Below are 17,055 nucleotides of genomic sequence, written 5' to 3'. Positions count from 1 at the left end.
CACCCCCCCATCATTCACTATTCCCAGATCCTTATATATCATTCCAGAGATATTAACGCACATACTTTCTTTTCTTTTCTTTTTATACAATTTATAGACTATTGTTATGCATTTTTTCCCATTTAGTAATATATGTTGGAGGTATTTCTAGTCAGAGGATAAAGAGTTTTCTCCTTCTTCTTAATGGCTACATAGTATTCCAGTGAATAAATGTACCATAATACATTTTAATCAGCTCTCTATTAATGGACATTTGGCTCTTTCAAGCCTGTCGCTGTTACAGGCTGTGCTGCAGTGACCATTCTTGTAATTTATGTGTGAGTATGTCTGCAGGACAAATTCCTAGAAGTGGAATTGCTTGGCCGAAAGACGTAATCATATTTTTTCCTAAGGGCATAGGCATTTTTAATTTTGATAAATGTTGTTGTATTCTCTTCCATAGTGATTATTGTTTGTTTTTTTTTTGTTTTTTTGTTTTTCTGTTTTTTCGGTACGCGGGCCTCCCACTGCTGTAGCCTCTCCCCCTGCGGAGCACAGGCTCCGGACGCGCAGGCTCAGCAGCCATGGCTCACGGGCCCAGCCGCTCCGCGGCATGTGGGATCTTCCCGGACCGGGGCACGAACCCGTGTCCCCTGCATCGGCAGGCGGACTCTCAGCCACTGCGCCACCAGGGAAGCCCCCATAGTGATTATTATATCAATTTATTTTCACCAAAAATATGAGAGTGCCTTTTCTCCTGTATCTTCACTAACAGAATATTATCAAACTTTTTGATCTTTGCCAAACTGGTAGGTTTAACTTAGTTCCCCCCACCCCGATTTATTGAGATAAAATTGACATATAACTTAGTTTTAATTTGTACTCCTCTTATGTATGAGATGGAGCAGTTTTTACGTTTAAGAACCATTTGATTTCTTTTCTCTGTTATCTATTATGTCCTTTGCCCACTTAAAAAAATTGGGTGTTTGGTCTTTCTCTTATTAATTTATATAAGATCTCTTGATATGCTAAGGAAATGTGTACTGCAAATACAGTTTGTTTTCTTTTAATTTGTTGACTTTTATTGTCATACAGAAAAAAATTTAGTAAGATGTATCTATTTTTAAAAATTTTATTTATTTATTTATTTTTATTTTTGGCTGCATTAGGTCTTCATTGCTGCACGCGGGCTTTCTCTAGTTGTGGTGAGCGGGGGCTACCCTTCGTTGCGGTGCGCGGGCTTCTCATTGTGGTGGCTTTTCTTGTTGTGGAGCATGGGCTCCAGGCGCACGGGCTTTAGTAGTTGTGGCACGTGGGCTCAGTAGTTGTGGCTCACGGGCTCTAGAGCGCAGACTCAGTAGTTGTGGTGCACAGGCTTAGTTGCTCCATGGCATGTGGGATCTTCCCGGACCAGGGCTCAAACCCATGTCCCCTACAATGGCAGGCGGAATCTTAACCACCATTCCACCATCTGTTTTTTAGTAGTGGTTTAAAGTTTTTTTGTATGTAGAATTTATGCATTTCTTATTAAGGTTACTCCTAGATAATTTTTGGTGCCATTTTAGATGGGAACTTTTCTTCCAGTGTATTTTCTAATTCATTGTGTTTATAAGAAGCCTATTGACATGTTTTTGGCTTCTTTTATTCTTGACTTCAATGGGAATTCTTCCAGTCTTTCCCCATTAAGAAAGGTGTTGCCTACAGGCTCTGGACGCGCAGGCTCGGCGGCCATGGCTCACGGGCCTAGCTGCTCCGCGGCATGTGGGATCTTCCCGGACCAGGGCACGAACCCGTGTCCCCTGCATCGGCAGGCAGACGCTCAACCACTGCGCCACCAGGGAAGCCCTTTCTGTTTGTTTTTACAGGAAGCAACCAATTTTCTATTATATATTTCTTCCAGATACAGCTTCTGGATCCAGTAGTTATACCATTTTTTTCTCTTTCCTAATTAATTTACATTTGCTTTTCCCTTTATTTATATTCATTCCTGCTCTCCTCCCTAAATTTATTTTCTTGTTATTTATCTACTTTCTTGATTGGATATTTAATTAATTTATTTTAATTCTTTAAAGTTCATTAATTTAAGATAATTTAAGTATTTAAAGATGTTTATTCTGATTATTGCTTTAGATGTATCCATATGTAATGCTTACATTATTAATTTCTATTAATTAATATAAATAATAATTAATAATTATTATTTTCTCTTTAGTATTGATTTCATTTTTGATCCGAGTTTTTCTATTTTTGTTTTTTTGTTTTGTTTTGTTTCGTTTTTCTGATTTTTTTCAGCTACTTTAATTTAAAAAAAATTTTTTTTTTTTACATCTTTATTGGAGTATAATTGCTTTACAATGGTGTGTTAGTTTCTGCTTTATAACAAAGTGAATCAGTTATACATATGTTCCCATATCTCTTCCCTCTTGTGTCTCCCTCCCTCCCACCCTTCCTATCCCATGCCTCTAGGTGGTCACAAAGCACCGAGCTGATCTCCCTGTGCTATGCGGCTGCTTCCCACTATCTGTGTATTTTACGTTTGGTAGTGTATATATGTCCATGCCACTCTCTCGCTTTGTCACAGCTTACCCTTCCCCCTCCCCATATCCTCAAGTCCATTCTCTAGTAGATCTGTGTCTTTATTCCCGTCTTACCCCTAGGTTCTTCATGACATTTTTTCCCTTAAATTCCATACATATGTGTTAGCATACAGTATTTGTCTTTCTCTTTCTGACTTACTTCACTCTGTATGACAGACTCTAGGTCCATCCACCTCATTACAAATAGCTCAATTTCGTTTCTTTTTATGGCTGAGTAATATTCCATTGTATGTATGTGCCACATCTTCTTTATCCATTCATCCGATGATGGACACTTAGGTTGTTTCCATCTCTGGGCTATTGTAAATAGAGCTGCAATGAGCACTTTGGTACATGACTCTTTTTGAATTATGGTTTTCTCAGGGTATATGCCCAGTAGTGGGATTGCTGGGTCATATGGTAGTTCTATTTTTGGTTTTTTAAGGAACCTCCATACTGTTCTCCATAGTGGCTGTACCAATTCACATTCCCACCAGCAGTGCAAGAGTGTTCCCTTTTCTTCACACCCTCTCCAGCATTTATTGTTTCTAGATTTTTTGATGATGGCCATTCTGACCGGTGTGAGATGATATCTCATTGTAGTTTTGATTTGCATTTCACTAATGGTTAATGATGTTGAGCATTCTTTCATGTGTTTGTTGGCAGTCTGTATATCTTCTTTGGAGAAATGTCTATTTAGGTCTTCTGCCCATTTTTGGATTGGGTTGTTTGTTTTTTGCTATTGAGCTGCATGTGCTGCTTGTAAATTTTGGAGATTAATCCTTTGTCAGTTGTTTCATTTGCAAATATTTTCTCCCATTCTGAGGGTTGTCTTTTGGTCTTGTTTATGGTTTCCTTTGCTGTGCAAAAACTTTGAAGTTTCATTAGGTCCCATTTGTTTATTTTTGTTTTTATTTCCATTTCTCTAGGACGTGGGTCAAAAAGGATCTTGCTGTGATTTATGTCATAGAGTGTTCTGCCTATGTTTTCCTCTAAGAGTTTGATAGTGTCTGGCCTTACATTTAGGTCTTTAATCCACTTTGAGCTTATTTTTGTGTATGGTGTTAGGGAGTGATCTAATCTCATACTTTTACATGTACCTGTCCAGTTTTCCCAGCACCACTTATTGAAGAGGCTGTCCTTTCTCCACTGTACATTCCTGCCTCCTTTATCAAAGATAAGGTGACCATATGTGCGTGGGTTTATCTCTGTGCTTTCTATCTTATTCCATTGATCTTTGTTTCTCTTTTTGTGCCAGTACCATACTGTCTTGATTACTGTAGCTTTGTAGTATAGTCTGAAGTCAGGGAGCCTGATTCCTCCAGCTCTGTTTTTCGTTCTCAAGATTGCTTTGGCTATTCGGGGTCTTTTGTGTTTCCATATAAATTGTGAAATTTTTTGTTCTAGTTCTGTGAAAAATCTTTATTGGAGTATAATTGCTTCACAGTCCCATGTTAGTTTCTGTTGCACAACAAAGTGAATCAGCCATGTGCATACACATGCCGCATATCCCGTCCCTCTTGAGCCTCCCTCCCATCCTCCCTATCCCACCCCTCTAGGTCATCACAAAGCACAGAGCCGATCTCCCTGTGCTTTGCTGCTGCTTTCCACCAGCCAACTATTTTACATTCGGTAGTGTATATATGTCGATGCTACTCTCACTTCGCCCCAGCTTCACCCTCCCACCCCATGTCCTCAAGTCCATTCTCTATGTCTGCCTCTTTATTCCCTACCCTGCAACTAGGTTCATCAGTACCATTTTTTTTAGATTCCATATGTATGCGTTAGCATATGGTATATATTTTTCTCTTTCTGACTTACTTCACTCTGTATGACAGACTCTAGGTCCATCCACCTCACTACAAATAACTCAGTTTTGCTTCTTTTTATGGCTGAGTAGTATTCCATTGTATATATGTGCCACATCTTCTTTATCCGTTCATCTGTTGATGGATATTTAGGTTGTTTCCATGTCCTGGCTATTGTAAATAGTGCTGCAATGAACATTGACCCAAGAGTTTTAAAAGAAGAATTTAAAATTTTTTCAGGTAGTACTTTTTGCTACATTAGTGTCCTGATTTTGTTTTTAATTTTATTGGAGAATGTTATCAGTACTCTTTCTACTTTTTGATTTTTGAGATTTTCTTTGTGGGGTAGTATATATTCGGTTTCTGTGCATGTTCCAAATATATTTTAAAAGCTATATTCTCAAGTTTTAGAGTTTAAAATACATCGATTACATCTACCTTTTAAATTATGTTTTTAAGTAGTCCATATCCTTACTTTTATTCACTTAATCTGCCATGGCTCAAGAGATGTGAATTAAAGTCTCCAACTACAAATATTTCTCTTTGGCCCATGAGCCCTGTCATTTCTGTCTCATTGATTTTGATGCTATGTTATTGCAATATAGATATTCACAGTTACTCAGTCTTCATCCTCATTGTGGATATACTTTATAATTTAAATTACCCTTATGATTTCTTAAAAGAAGTTACATTTGCCTATGTCCTTTTATTTCTAGTGGTTGAGTTTTGCTTTGTGATCCATTGTAACATTCTCTCTTCTTAATTTTAACTGGTTGGATTTAGGCTCTATACATTTATTGATTGGAAAGCTGTTCGGTCTTATAAAACCTGACAGAACCAATATACTCTTTTCTCCCTTATCTTAAATCATTATATGGATTGTAGGATTTTTTTGTTGCATTTTAATTGTGTTTTCCTTTACTTAATTGTGAATTAAGTTGTTTTGTTTTCTTCTAAATTTCGTGCTTCTTGTGGATACTATTAAATCTATAGTTTTACATAGCAAATGTAATCCTCCATTTCTTTAGATAGCATTTAGCTAGCATTTCTTTAGATAGTGGTCTCCCCACTAAGCAACATCAAAATTACACTTCTACTTTTTCCTACTTTCCTTTTAGGAACTAAAATTTTAGTTCATATTGTTTTTTAGTTCTAGTGCTTATGTTTTATACTTTTAAATATATCTTTAACACTTGATCTTTCAGCTTTTAAAGATTTTTTTAAAACTTTCATCTACCTTCCCTATTTTTATTATCTTCAACCCTTTTAATAGTTTATAACATTTACATTTTATTCTGTAACTATAATCCCCACAGTTGTTTAAAATGTATTTCTAGAGCTGAATGAATTTATTACTCACTGTCAATACCTTTGGTATAGTTTCCGCATTCATCTCTTAGTTACTTATATTTCATCCTTTAATAAAAATTTCCTCAAAAAGGGTGAATGGAAATTATTCCCTGAGTTACTGCATTTAAAAAACATATGTCTCTTGCATTAATTTTGAACAACGGTTTAGCTGGGTATAAAATTCTTTTTTATTTTTTAAATGATTTATTTATTTTTGGCTGCGTTGGGTCTTCGTTGCTATGCGTGGGCTTTCTCCAGTTGCGGCAAGCGGGGGCTACTCTTCGTTGCGGTGCGCAGGCTTCTCAGTGCGGTGGCTTCTCTTGTTGCAGAGCACTGGCTGTAGGCACACGGGCTTCAGTAATTGTGGCACGCGGGCTCAGTAGTTGTGGCTCACGGGCTCTAGAGTGCAGGCTCAGTAGTTCTGGCGCATGGGCCTAGTTGCTCCACTGCATGTGGGATCTTCCTGGACCAGAGCTCGAATCTGTGTCCCCTGCACTGGCAGGCGTATTCTTAACCACTGAACCATCAGGGAAGCCTATGGGTATAAAATTCTTCACGTTTTCATTTCCTAAAGTCTTTATAGGCATTGCTCCTCTAACTTATATGTTGAATGTTGATATGTGGAAGTTTGAAGTCAGCCAGATTCTTTTCAACATTATAGGTGAGCTGATTTTATTTGACTAGGTGCCAAAAGAATTTTTTTATCTTCATAGTTCACTGACTTCACTAGAATGTGTAGACATGGCTGAATTCTTACAATCTATAGACTTAAAACTTTTGTTTCTGGAAATTTTTCTTGAATTACATGTCCAGTTTTTTTCTTTCTTCTGTTTTGTTTTTTTTTTTAAAGTTGTTGTTCTCTTATTGGCAACGGTTATCTATATGTTTGATGTATTTTGTTTTCTGTATTTACTATTTTCTAATTATTTTAAACTCGTGTTGATTTCTACTTCATTTGTCCATTTTCTCAGTCCTGTTCTCTAAGCTTCTTACTGGGTTGCTGGTATCTATTTTGCCTTGGGCTGTTAGCAGATTTCTTTGATGGAATGGTTTAGAAAGCCTGTACTTTTAGCTAGCTCAAGGCTTTTAGATTCCAACTGGCATCCTGGTAACAAGTAGCTAGGGCTATAAAAATAAATCTTTGAAAGAAGGGACAGATGTTTTTCACTGTCTGCCAAGTTTGCTGTTTAGTCATATTCCTTCTTTATTGTATTCCATATAATCAAAATTCCCCTTTGAGGTTTTGCTTTTTCCCTCTCCTACCTACTCATCTAACTTCCTTGCAGAAGTTCTTTTACTTTAATTTGAATGTGTATTGTTATGGATGTTGTTAATTTGTGGATTTAGAAATAAATGTTTGGGACTTCCCGGGTGGTGCAGTGGTTAAGAATTTGCCTGCCCATGCAGGGGACACAGGTTCGAGCCCTGGTCTGGGAAGATCCCACATGCCGCGGAGCACCTAAGCCCGTGTGCCACAACTACTGAGCCTGTGCTCTAGAGCATGCAAGACACAATTACCGAGCCTGTATGCCACAACTACTGAAGGACGTGCACCTAGCCAACTACTGAGCGTGCGTGCCACAACTCCTGAAGCCTGCGCACCTAGAGCCTGTGCTCTGTGACAAGAGAAGCCACCTCAATGAGAAGCCCGCGCGCAGCAACAAAGGGTAGCTCCCTCTCGCCGCAACTAGAGAAAGCCTGCGCGCAGCAACGAAGAAACAACACGGCCAAAAAATAATAAAATAAATTAAATAAATAAATTTATTTAAAAAATTAAATGTTTGGAGGATTAATTTGTTCTGTTATATGGAAGAAGGATTTGGAATTATCTTTTTGTTCCCATAACAGATAGAGTATTCTTTCCCTAAGGAAGAATTAGGATCCTGTGTAAATTGTTTATCAGGCTTTTCGATATTTTATTAAATGTAAATATTAGATGACAGTTGAAGGGAAATATGCAAAACTGAGGAAAATACAAATTTGGAGGGTGTTTGGATGTACTTTTTTTTTTTAACATTGTATGTAGATAGGGTAGATGCTTTTCTTTGATCAATGTACCTCTTAGGATATGGATGTTCTCTTTTAAGTCATATTTGTGATGGAATAGATTTTACTGCTACGCTGATAGCATGCTGGTGGTCAGAGATTTGAGGAGCACGTCTGATCATGTTCAGATCATCCATTCAGTAGATCCATTTGGCTCTTGGGCAATGTTAAAGGATTCTAAGCATCACTTTGGACCTTTTAGGATAGCTTGGTTCAAAGAAATTGTGGCTACAGGGCTTAAGAACTTAGACAGTGACTGTGCCCACCTGATTTCTTGTTATTCAGCTGTTTTCCCCAGTCAGTCTGCATCAAAGTGTTATTCCACCGTATATTATCTTTGTCTAGTATATGTGTGTCAGTCTCTGTTTATCGCATATGGGAAAAGGAGAGAGCCATTCTTCTGAGAGGAAGCAACTGGAATCTTAGATTCTCAAGTCTGTGGGAGGGCTTTTCATTTACCATTATGTTTTGTGAGGTTTACGGTATGTCGTTTGGCCAGAAGCAGTAGTGGTAGCAATATGTGCATTCTGTGCCAGGTGCTGTGCTAAGTGTTCTTATATCCCCATCTCTCTCTCTCTTTTTTTTTTTTTTAGCATCTTTATTGGGGTATAATTGCTTTACAATGGTGTGTTAGTTTCTGCTTTATAACAAAGTGAATCAGCTATACATATACCTATGTTCCCATATCTCTTCCCTCTTGCGTCTCCCTCCCTCCCACCCTCTCTCTTTTTTTTTTTTAATAAAAATAATTACATGACCGTTTTATTATTATCATCATTTTACTGATAAGAAAATTGAGGCTCAGAGTTAGATCACATGACAGTTGAGTAGGAGAATTGGGATTTGACTCCCTGGCTCAGAAATCCATGTCCTTGGGACTTCCCTGGTGGTCCAGTGGTTAAAACTCCACAGTCCCAGGGCTTCCCTGGTGGCGCAGTGGTTGAGAGTCCGCCTGCCGATGCAGGGGACACGGGTTCGTGCCCCGGTCTGGGAGGATCCCACATGCCGCAGAGCGGCTGGGCCCGTGAGCCATGGCCGCTGAGCCTGCACGTCCGGAGCCTGTGCTCCGCAATGAGAGAGGCCACAACAGTGAGAGGCCTGCGTACCACAAAAAACCAAAAAACAAACAAACAAAAATAAACTCCACACTCCCAATGCAGGGAGCCTGGGTTCAATCTGTGGTCAGGGAACTAGAACCTGCATGCTGCAACTAAGAGCCCGCATGCCGCAACTAAAGATTCCACATGCTGCAACTAAAAGATCCCGCGTGCTGCAACTAAAGATACTGCATGCTGCAACTAAAGACCCTGTGCAGCCAAATAAATAAATATTTTTTTTAAAAAAAGAAAGAAATCCATGTCTTTAATGTCTCTCGGGGTGGTGATGAAATTGTAAATCTTCTAAAGCTAAATGAGAATAAGGCATTATAGGCAAACAGGGTAAAAATTCTCATAATAATTTAATACAGGTTAACTCTGTGTTTGAATAATTGAAACAAACTTTCTCATTTGACTCTTTCCTTCCCCTCACATAGAAAATCAAATTGTGAAATGAGAAGGAGTGGGAGAGTGAATATTGTTTTCCTACTGATAATTCCATACGTAGTTAAATGGATTTTTCTTGAACTTCCTTCCTTTTCCTAATAGGGAAGACTCTTCTTCAGGCATTAAGTGTCAAAATGGAAATCTTTATCCTGAATAAAATCGATTCTGAGATAGGAACCATTATGAATGACAGAATTGTTTGAAAATGGCATCTTCCATATTTCTGTTAACTTGGAAATGCACTCTATGTCATTTGGTGATCCAAAAAACATAGCGCAACTAACATCACATTGTTTTTTCTGGATAGGGGTAAAGAAGTTAAATATTTATTTATGTGGCTGTAATGGGTAATGCCTGTGAATTCCACTGTAACTTTGTAATTAATGTACCACTTCCTTAGAGTCTTACCAAGTATTTCTGCCTTATGGACACGGAAGAGACAAACTCTTCTACTGTTTGCAATTACCCTCATAAAAATTTGAAAGCAAGCAAAAAAATGGTTTTTTTCCTCTCAGGACAAGTTTGCCTTCTGCTTAACAAAATTAGGTTTGCACTTTCCCTGTGGTATGAAGACAGTGCCCTACAGGCCCCCACTTATGCCTGTGGCTGGCTCTGCAGCCTTCTGCCCCAAGGCGGAGTGCTTTCTCCTCGAAATGGCAGTGCTGGGCAGTAGCAAGAAGACCCTGAGTGGGCAAGCCCATCTTTTCTGTTCCACTCTGGATGTCAATGAAAACAGTCTCTCATCCCCTTCTGTCCTGCCTGGCGGATGGGATGGTTGCTCATTTCTACCGGAGCTTTGGCTTAAGACACACTCACAAGACATTTTCCCATAGTCTTTGTGGTCGATGCCTTAGTTAGCAACCCGGTCACTAAAAACAAAAGGAGCAGTGCTGCAAGAAAAGTGACTTCTAAGATTTGGGGCCAGGTAGTGAGATCCAGGACACTGAATTAAAGGGAAATTATTCCTTCTTTTGGAGAGTCTCGTCCTGAGGAAAATTAAACAGCCCAGACAGGTCACTGGGTGAGACCAATTTCCCGGTTTGTTTATTTGAGCCTGATTGTTTTTCACCATCCAGCAGCAGGTCACAGTCCTGCTACACTGCTTCCCCAGCTCTGTGGAGAGCATTCGCTTTCATATTTGATTCTCCAGGCTTCCCTAAGGATTCTAGCCATGTTTTTTCTGGTCGGGTTGCTCTGGTATCTCTCTCAGATCCAGGGCAGGGGGCACTGTCAGTCATCACTTTCGACTTCATCTTATGCAGGCATTTGGCTTTATGTCCCGAGTTGCCCTACAAGCAGAGAAGATGAATCATCACCCGGAGTGGTTCAATGTGTACAACAAGGTAACTGAATTGCCTGATTTTGGAATCACCATAATTATGGAGTTTAAGAAACTTCTTCCTTCCTTTCTTGCTTGTCATCCTGTGCAGCTAAGTGTCATTGTGCTTAGGAAAATATTCTCTTATTCTTTCTCTCAGAATCCCTGTGTATTACTGCAAATTAGTAAAAAAATGTTCAGATCTACTCAAGACAACAGTGACTGAGTTCTTTATTTTCATGCTTATCTTCTACAGACACTAGTATGGAAAAGTTGGGCCAAATTAGACTCCTGAATTAAACTTGAATATCTGTCACGTAGATAAATTTTTAAACCCTCTTAAGGTAAATTATTGAAAGAGATGGTAGCAAATAAGAAAGATACGGCCTTATTTAATAAATTTGCTCAAGAACTATTTATTAAATTCTCTATTCTCAGTGGGAACTGACCTTCCTAAGAGAAAGAGCAGACTGAAAAGACTTCATCAAGGAATTTTAAGGGGGCACAGTGAGAAGAATAACACTTGCCCAAAAAGTGTCCTTGCCTTGGTGATCATGCCATGTGGAATTTCTTATCATCTAGATTTCTGTGAGATTTCTATTATCTCTTTGAAAGTCCTCTTTGAAAAAAGAAGATTTCACATTTTTGTGATTTAATTGCAATAATTCAGAGCATACAGGTACCAGCATAAACTTTTATTTCCTAGTTGCCTCTCTTTGCCCATAATTTTGTTTTTGCTTTTTAATTGATTTGTCAAGAGGCAACAGTCTGTTCCTCCACCCCACCCCCACTTCCCTAATTTGGAAATGGGCTTTTTTTTAACATGGTTGCTAAGATATTACATTTGATAGCTTAGTTTTTCTCAGTGGCTTGAAAATAGTTGGTGTAATTAAAGTAATGGGAGTTAAAGTGGTACCTCAGTGTCTCTCCCTCTCTTTTTTTTTTTTTTCCTGAAGAGTCAAGATTTGAGATTCTGGTAGCTCATTTGCCCTTCTTATGAGAGAACCTTTTTATCCCTAGGAGGCTGCTGGGCCCAGCCTGGAGTTTACTGGGTTTTAGAAATGCATTGCTTATTCATAATGTAGTATTTTCTAAATCATTTAATCTCCTCAATTCTCAAAGGTAAATATTGAGTAATAGATTGATTTCTGAACTACCAAAGGAGAGCATCATGAATTGCAACTCAGGGTTTTCAAAGCTGCTTCTCTCTTTCTTAGGTTCAGATAACTCTCACATCACATGACTGTGGAGGACTGACCAAAAGAGATGTGAAACTGGCCAAGTTTATTGAAAAAGCAGCTGCTTCTGTGTGATTTCTTCCAAAACGATGTAAAATCTTATATACACATCTAGCTCCAATGTCTTATGTACACATCTAGCTCCAATGTATTTTGAAGGCAATTTATCAACACATGAACATTAAGCCGTAAATTTAGTTCACCTTTTGAACGATCACATTTTGTAAAATCAGTGCTTAAATAAAAATGATTTAAACTTGAGCCTGAGGTATTTTTCATTATATCTAATCACATATATAAGGTAAATCAACCCAGGTAATTCTATTAATAATATTAAAAAAGAGAAATAACATTTTTAAAGACCAGAAATGGGTATGGGGGAGCATTCACACATTTTTATAACCTAGAAATTCAAGTGATTATGGTGACTTTACAAATGCATTGTGTTGGAGAGCAATTGTAAGGTAGAAAAAGAATGATGAACTCTATAGGTAAAGGGTTTAACTGTATGTAACGATTCTTATGATGCTAAAGTTGATTTGGATTTTAGCTGTTGTTACTACTTAAGTAGTTACTTAATTTACAGAGATCTCAAAAATTGGGTGAGCTGTCTAGTGTTTTATCCTTCCTTTTCAGACAGGGAGAAAGAAGAAGACAAGTGTCTTGTGCAAGGCTTCCAGCAAGGTGAGGCAATAAAAGGATTCACTGTCACAGTGACCAACTTGCCAGGTCATTATTTGACATACTGAGGGGAGGAGGAACCAAGGGTCATTTTTTCCCATCATTTGCATGTTGTGACCCCTGAACTGAGGGTATGTAGCCACTGAGCTAGAAGCTACTTGGGTATTATCCAGTAATGAGCTCTGTTTACTCCATGTGTCACTGACATGAGTAAAATGGAATATAAAGTAAGCTATTATTTAAAAATTGCAGTAACTGTTCTTTGAGGGAACTCAGGAATGTAGTTATTAATGAGATTAAAAGGTAGATTAAAAGAATGTGTATGTATCTATCCAAGGAACATGCCTTATAATAGTAGGATTTAACAAGGATCATCTTTATACCCTGCCTTACATCAGAAGCCAGAAAAATCACTCTGTGTTACAATAAGCAAAGCTTCTCATCCCCCCCACTCCCCACCAACCCTGGCCCCTAGTCTGAGAAGTCATATGGGAATATGATAAGGAGGCTGAGCTCTCTGAAGCCAGTTTTCGGCTGGTTCTGTTGGCCTGGCAGGTATAGTCATTTTGCCCTGCGGGTATGGAGTATACATGGGGGGGTGGGGGAAAGAGAGAGAAGAGTCACCCCAGACTCTGTGGCTGCTGGGAGATCCAGAGCCTGGACACTAGAACTTGTACTTCTTTGAAATTTTTAACAGGGAAAGGCAGGAAATTTTTAACAGGGAAACGCAGTGGTTAAGAATCTACCTGCCGGGCTTCCCTGGTGGCGCAGTGGTTGAGAGTCCGCCTGCCGATGCAGGGGACGCGGGTTTGTGCCCCGGTCCGGGAAGATCCCACATGCCGCGGAGCAACTAAGCCCATGCACCACAACTACTGAGCCTGTGCTCTAGAGCCCGCGTGCTGCAACTACTGAGCCCACGCGCTGCAACTACTGAAGCCCACGCGACTAGAGCCTGTGCTCTGCAACGGGAAAGCCATCGCAATGAGAAGCCCATGCACTGCAACAAAGAGTCGCCCCTGCTCACTGCAACTAGAGGAAGCCCACGCGCAGCAATGGAGACCCGACGCAGCCAAAAGTAAATAAGTAAATAAATAAATAAATTAATTAATTAAAAATTTTTTAAAACAGAGGAAAAAGCAAAGCCATGTGTTTTTATAAACTTTTTCCCATATTATAGATTTGGGAGTTTTTATACATTTTATTACCAAAGATTTCTAGCTCAGTGCTTCAAAGTTTTCTACATGAATTTTTAAACATGAAAAAGTGTAGACATATTTTAAAATAGAGTAAAATAGGGCATTCAACCCTTATGTACTGATCACCCAGATTTAACAGTTAACCAAGATCTTGCCAGTTACATCATATAATCTCTCCCATTTCCTTTTTCTTTGCTAAAGTATTTAAAAGCAAATCCCAGATAGCATGTCATTTTGCCCCTACATCCTCCAGTAAACATCTCTAGAAAATATGGTCATTTTCTTGTAGAAACCAAAATGCCATAATCACACCAAACAAAATAAACTATGATTTCTTGGTATCACCTAATACCAAATCAAATTGTTCTGAAGGTCAAGAATGTCTGTGGACAGTAATTTTGTTCTAATCAGTGATCCACATCACATCTGGTGGTTGTGTCTCTTTAAGCTTTCAGTCTAGAGCGAGCAAGCCTCCTGCCCTCATTCCCTCTTTCTCCATATCAGTGACTTACTGTAAAAACCGAGTCCTGTAGAGTATTCCACCTTCTGGATTTGTTTGTTTGCTCCCTTGTGGTGTCACTTAAATTGTTTCATTGTACCTTGAATGGAAACCTTTCCCTCTATTTTGAATGTAAGTCTGAGAGGCTTAAAAACTATTAACCTGTACTGTGTATGGCACCGTGGAGAGAGCAGGGTACAGCGAATAATTGCAGTTGTCAGGACCTGAGAATGTAGCTACTAATTAGCATCTATGTGAGGATTTGACATAGGTCCATGTTAAGGGGTGTCGCATCTGCTGGAACTCATGAACTTTAGAGAATCAAAGATCCCATATCAGAAGTCTGTGGTAATACTCCTTGTGGTAAATTCCAACAGAATGAATCCCCAGACTTGCTCTAAGTAACTGACATTTCAACTTAAAAGAGACATTGCCAAAGTTGGAGGCCCCAACTTTCCTTCTGTTCCAAATCTTTGTGATGACAGTGGTTTCTCTGATGTGGCAAGCTTTGGTTTCCCTCTATTTTCCTTTTAAATGATCACTGGAGTAGAGGGGGTTTAAATAGCTATGACCTTTGACCCTTTGCATGACCTCTATAGATAATAAATCAGGGCAGCACATTTGACAGTGTCCTTTTCTAAAATGAAGTTAGTGAAAGTTCTGAAAATTGTGGTTACTCTCTGATGATAGAATTTAGGACATCTTTAGATAAATAGAATAAGCATGATTCTTTATGTTTTTGCTTGAGACAAAAAGCAGCAGCACATATGTTGCATATGGACACACACCTGACCTTCGGCAGTGTGCTGAGGTATTGGACTACTAGTGTTAATGTGGAGCAGTCTGTATACGTTCTAATCCAGAGTTTAAAAATATACTAGTTGAACTCTATAACTTTCAGTTTTGTAAAATTTCTGCAAAACAGCAAGAGGTGTAATAGGGTTTGGATATAATGTGTGAACTTTGTGTTTCAATTCTAGTTACATGTAACTAGGAATGACTCCTGGTCAGAAGACTAGAGTCACCAAGCTGCCGTGCCTACTGACTGTGTGCGGCGGCTAAGGTGGTGCTGCTCAAGTCAGGGAGAGTGTAAGTTGCTGCTAAAAGGGCAGAAGAGGTGGCCCTTTAGCTTCTCATCCAGGGTGCTTGTCCCGCCCACCTATCCACAAGAAGATACGGGTGATTTCAGTAGGCCTGGATAAGCTGGTTACTTCTGAGTCCACTCATCAGCTGGAGTTCCAGTCCCAGACTAGATTTCTTCATCAGTGACTTCAGAAAACACATTCAGGGACTTCCCTGGTGGCGCAGTGGTTAAGAATCTGCCTGCCAATGCAGGGTACATGGGTTCGAGCCCTGGTCTGGGAGGATCCCACATGCTGCAGAGCAGCTAAGCCCATGCACCACAACTACTGAGCCTGTGCTCTAGAGCCTGTGAGCCACAACTGCTGAGCCCATGAGCTACAACTACTGAGCCCCATGCCACAACTACTGAAGCCTGCACACCTAGAGCCCGTGCTCCACAACAAGAGAAGCCACTGCAATGAGAAGCCTGCGCATTGCAACGAAGAGTAGCCCCTGCTCGCCACAACTAGCGAAAGCCCGCCTGCATCAACGAAGACCCAACGCAGCCAAAAATAAATAAACAAACAAATAAAAAGAAAACACATTCAGCTGTGGTTGGCTGTGCTGATACTGTACACCAAGAACAGCTGGTCTCTTCTTGACTGCTTCCAGCTAGCCATCTTTCCTCACCCCTCCAAGCATCGTGAAAGAATTTTTTACATTCTTAATCTCTTCTTCATTTCTCCCCAGAAGTGTGCTTTGGAGCTTAAGGAGCGGAAGCATAGTAGTGTATCCTTGGGATTCCTGGAAATAGAATCCCACTAGGCTCAGCTACTTGAGTGAGCGTAAGGATCCCTGAGGTACATTCACATAGCACAGATTTACCGAGGGCCTCCTATATGGCCCGGCGGGATTAGGCACATTGTTGAATTGGGGCGGGTGGAAACAGAGATGGGGAACTGATTCAGGCTCTCTCTGAGCAGCTGCTCCAGGAGGCCACTGTCAGGGTGTGGGCAGGAGCCCAGAAGGCGTCAGGGGGCATATGACCAAAGGAGGCAGTAGGAGGAGCTTGATCCCTGAGGGAAAGAATATAGACTAAGACGGTGAGGCCAAGGTTTGAAGCCTGGGGACATTAATCAAAGTGTTTCTTAAAGCTTTGCTGTTGATGATTTTAAGTGGAGAGATTGGTAAGATGTTATTTCCCAGTTCAGTATACCGCTTGCCTACAAGAGTATTTTTCTTTGTGAGATGGTCGTGTTCACTTGTTTCAGAATGCCTGGGGCAGTGGAGGTGGTGACGTGGTCACCGCCTTTTATTATGGCCCAAGGAATTAAGGTTCCAGGAATTTGACCAATTTGGCCAACTGAACATTTAATTCAACACAGGGCTACCCAGAAGCCTCTGTCTTGATTTGCCTTGGAAGCCAAAGGGGCTAGGAGAAGGAGAACGAGAGAATATATTAATCCCAAGAATTGAACAGAGCAAAAATCGCTGTTGCTCTTGTACCTAAAACATCTCTACCCCAAGGCCCGTCCCTTACATTCTCAGGTGGTTTGTATGTGCACATTCTGTGTCCCCAGTTAGCCAGTGCTGGGCATGGATAACTTCTTTTTTTGTTTTTTTTTTTTTTGCGGTACGCGGGCCTCTCACTGTTGTGGCCTCTCCCGTTGCGGAGCACAGGCTCCAGACGCGCAGGCTCAGCGGCCATGGCTCATGGGCCCAGCCGCTCCGCGGCATGTGGGATCCTCCCGGACCGGG

At 40.1% G+C, this 17,055-nt stretch overlaps 1 protein-coding gene across 2 annotated transcripts in view; it reads left to right on the top strand.

The window, feature by feature from the left end:
- PCBD2 (pterin-4 alpha-carbinolamine dehydratase 2) overlaps positions 1 to 12,120 on the top strand; it is a 50,212-nt gene extending 38,092 nt beyond the window's left edge. For both annotated transcript variants that reach the window (XM_027097130.1, XM_027097139.1), the window contains 2 exons: positions 10,566 to 10,646; positions 11,839 to 12,120. In XM_027097130.1, the coding sequence (XP_026952931.1) occupies positions 10,566 to 10,646; positions 11,839 to 11,934 (177 nt within the window). In that variant the 3' untranslated portion in view covers positions 11,935 to 12,120. The remainder of the gene's footprint in view (positions 1 to 10,565; positions 10,647 to 11,838) is intronic.
- The last annotated feature ends 4,935 nt before the right edge of the window (positions 12,121 to 17,055 follow it).

This window comes from Aethalodelphis obliquidens, unplaced genomic scaffold (genome assembly GCF_003676395.1).
Source record: "Aethalodelphis obliquidens isolate GAN/ISIS:26980383/991018 unplaced genomic scaffold, ASM367639v1 scaffold4, whole genome shotgun sequence".
NCBI classification, from domain to species: Eukaryota; Metazoa; Chordata; class Mammalia; order Artiodactyla; family Delphinidae; genus Aethalodelphis; species Aethalodelphis obliquidens.
Note: the sequence above shows the minus strand (reverse complement) of the source record. Positions and strands in the feature narration are given on the sequence as shown.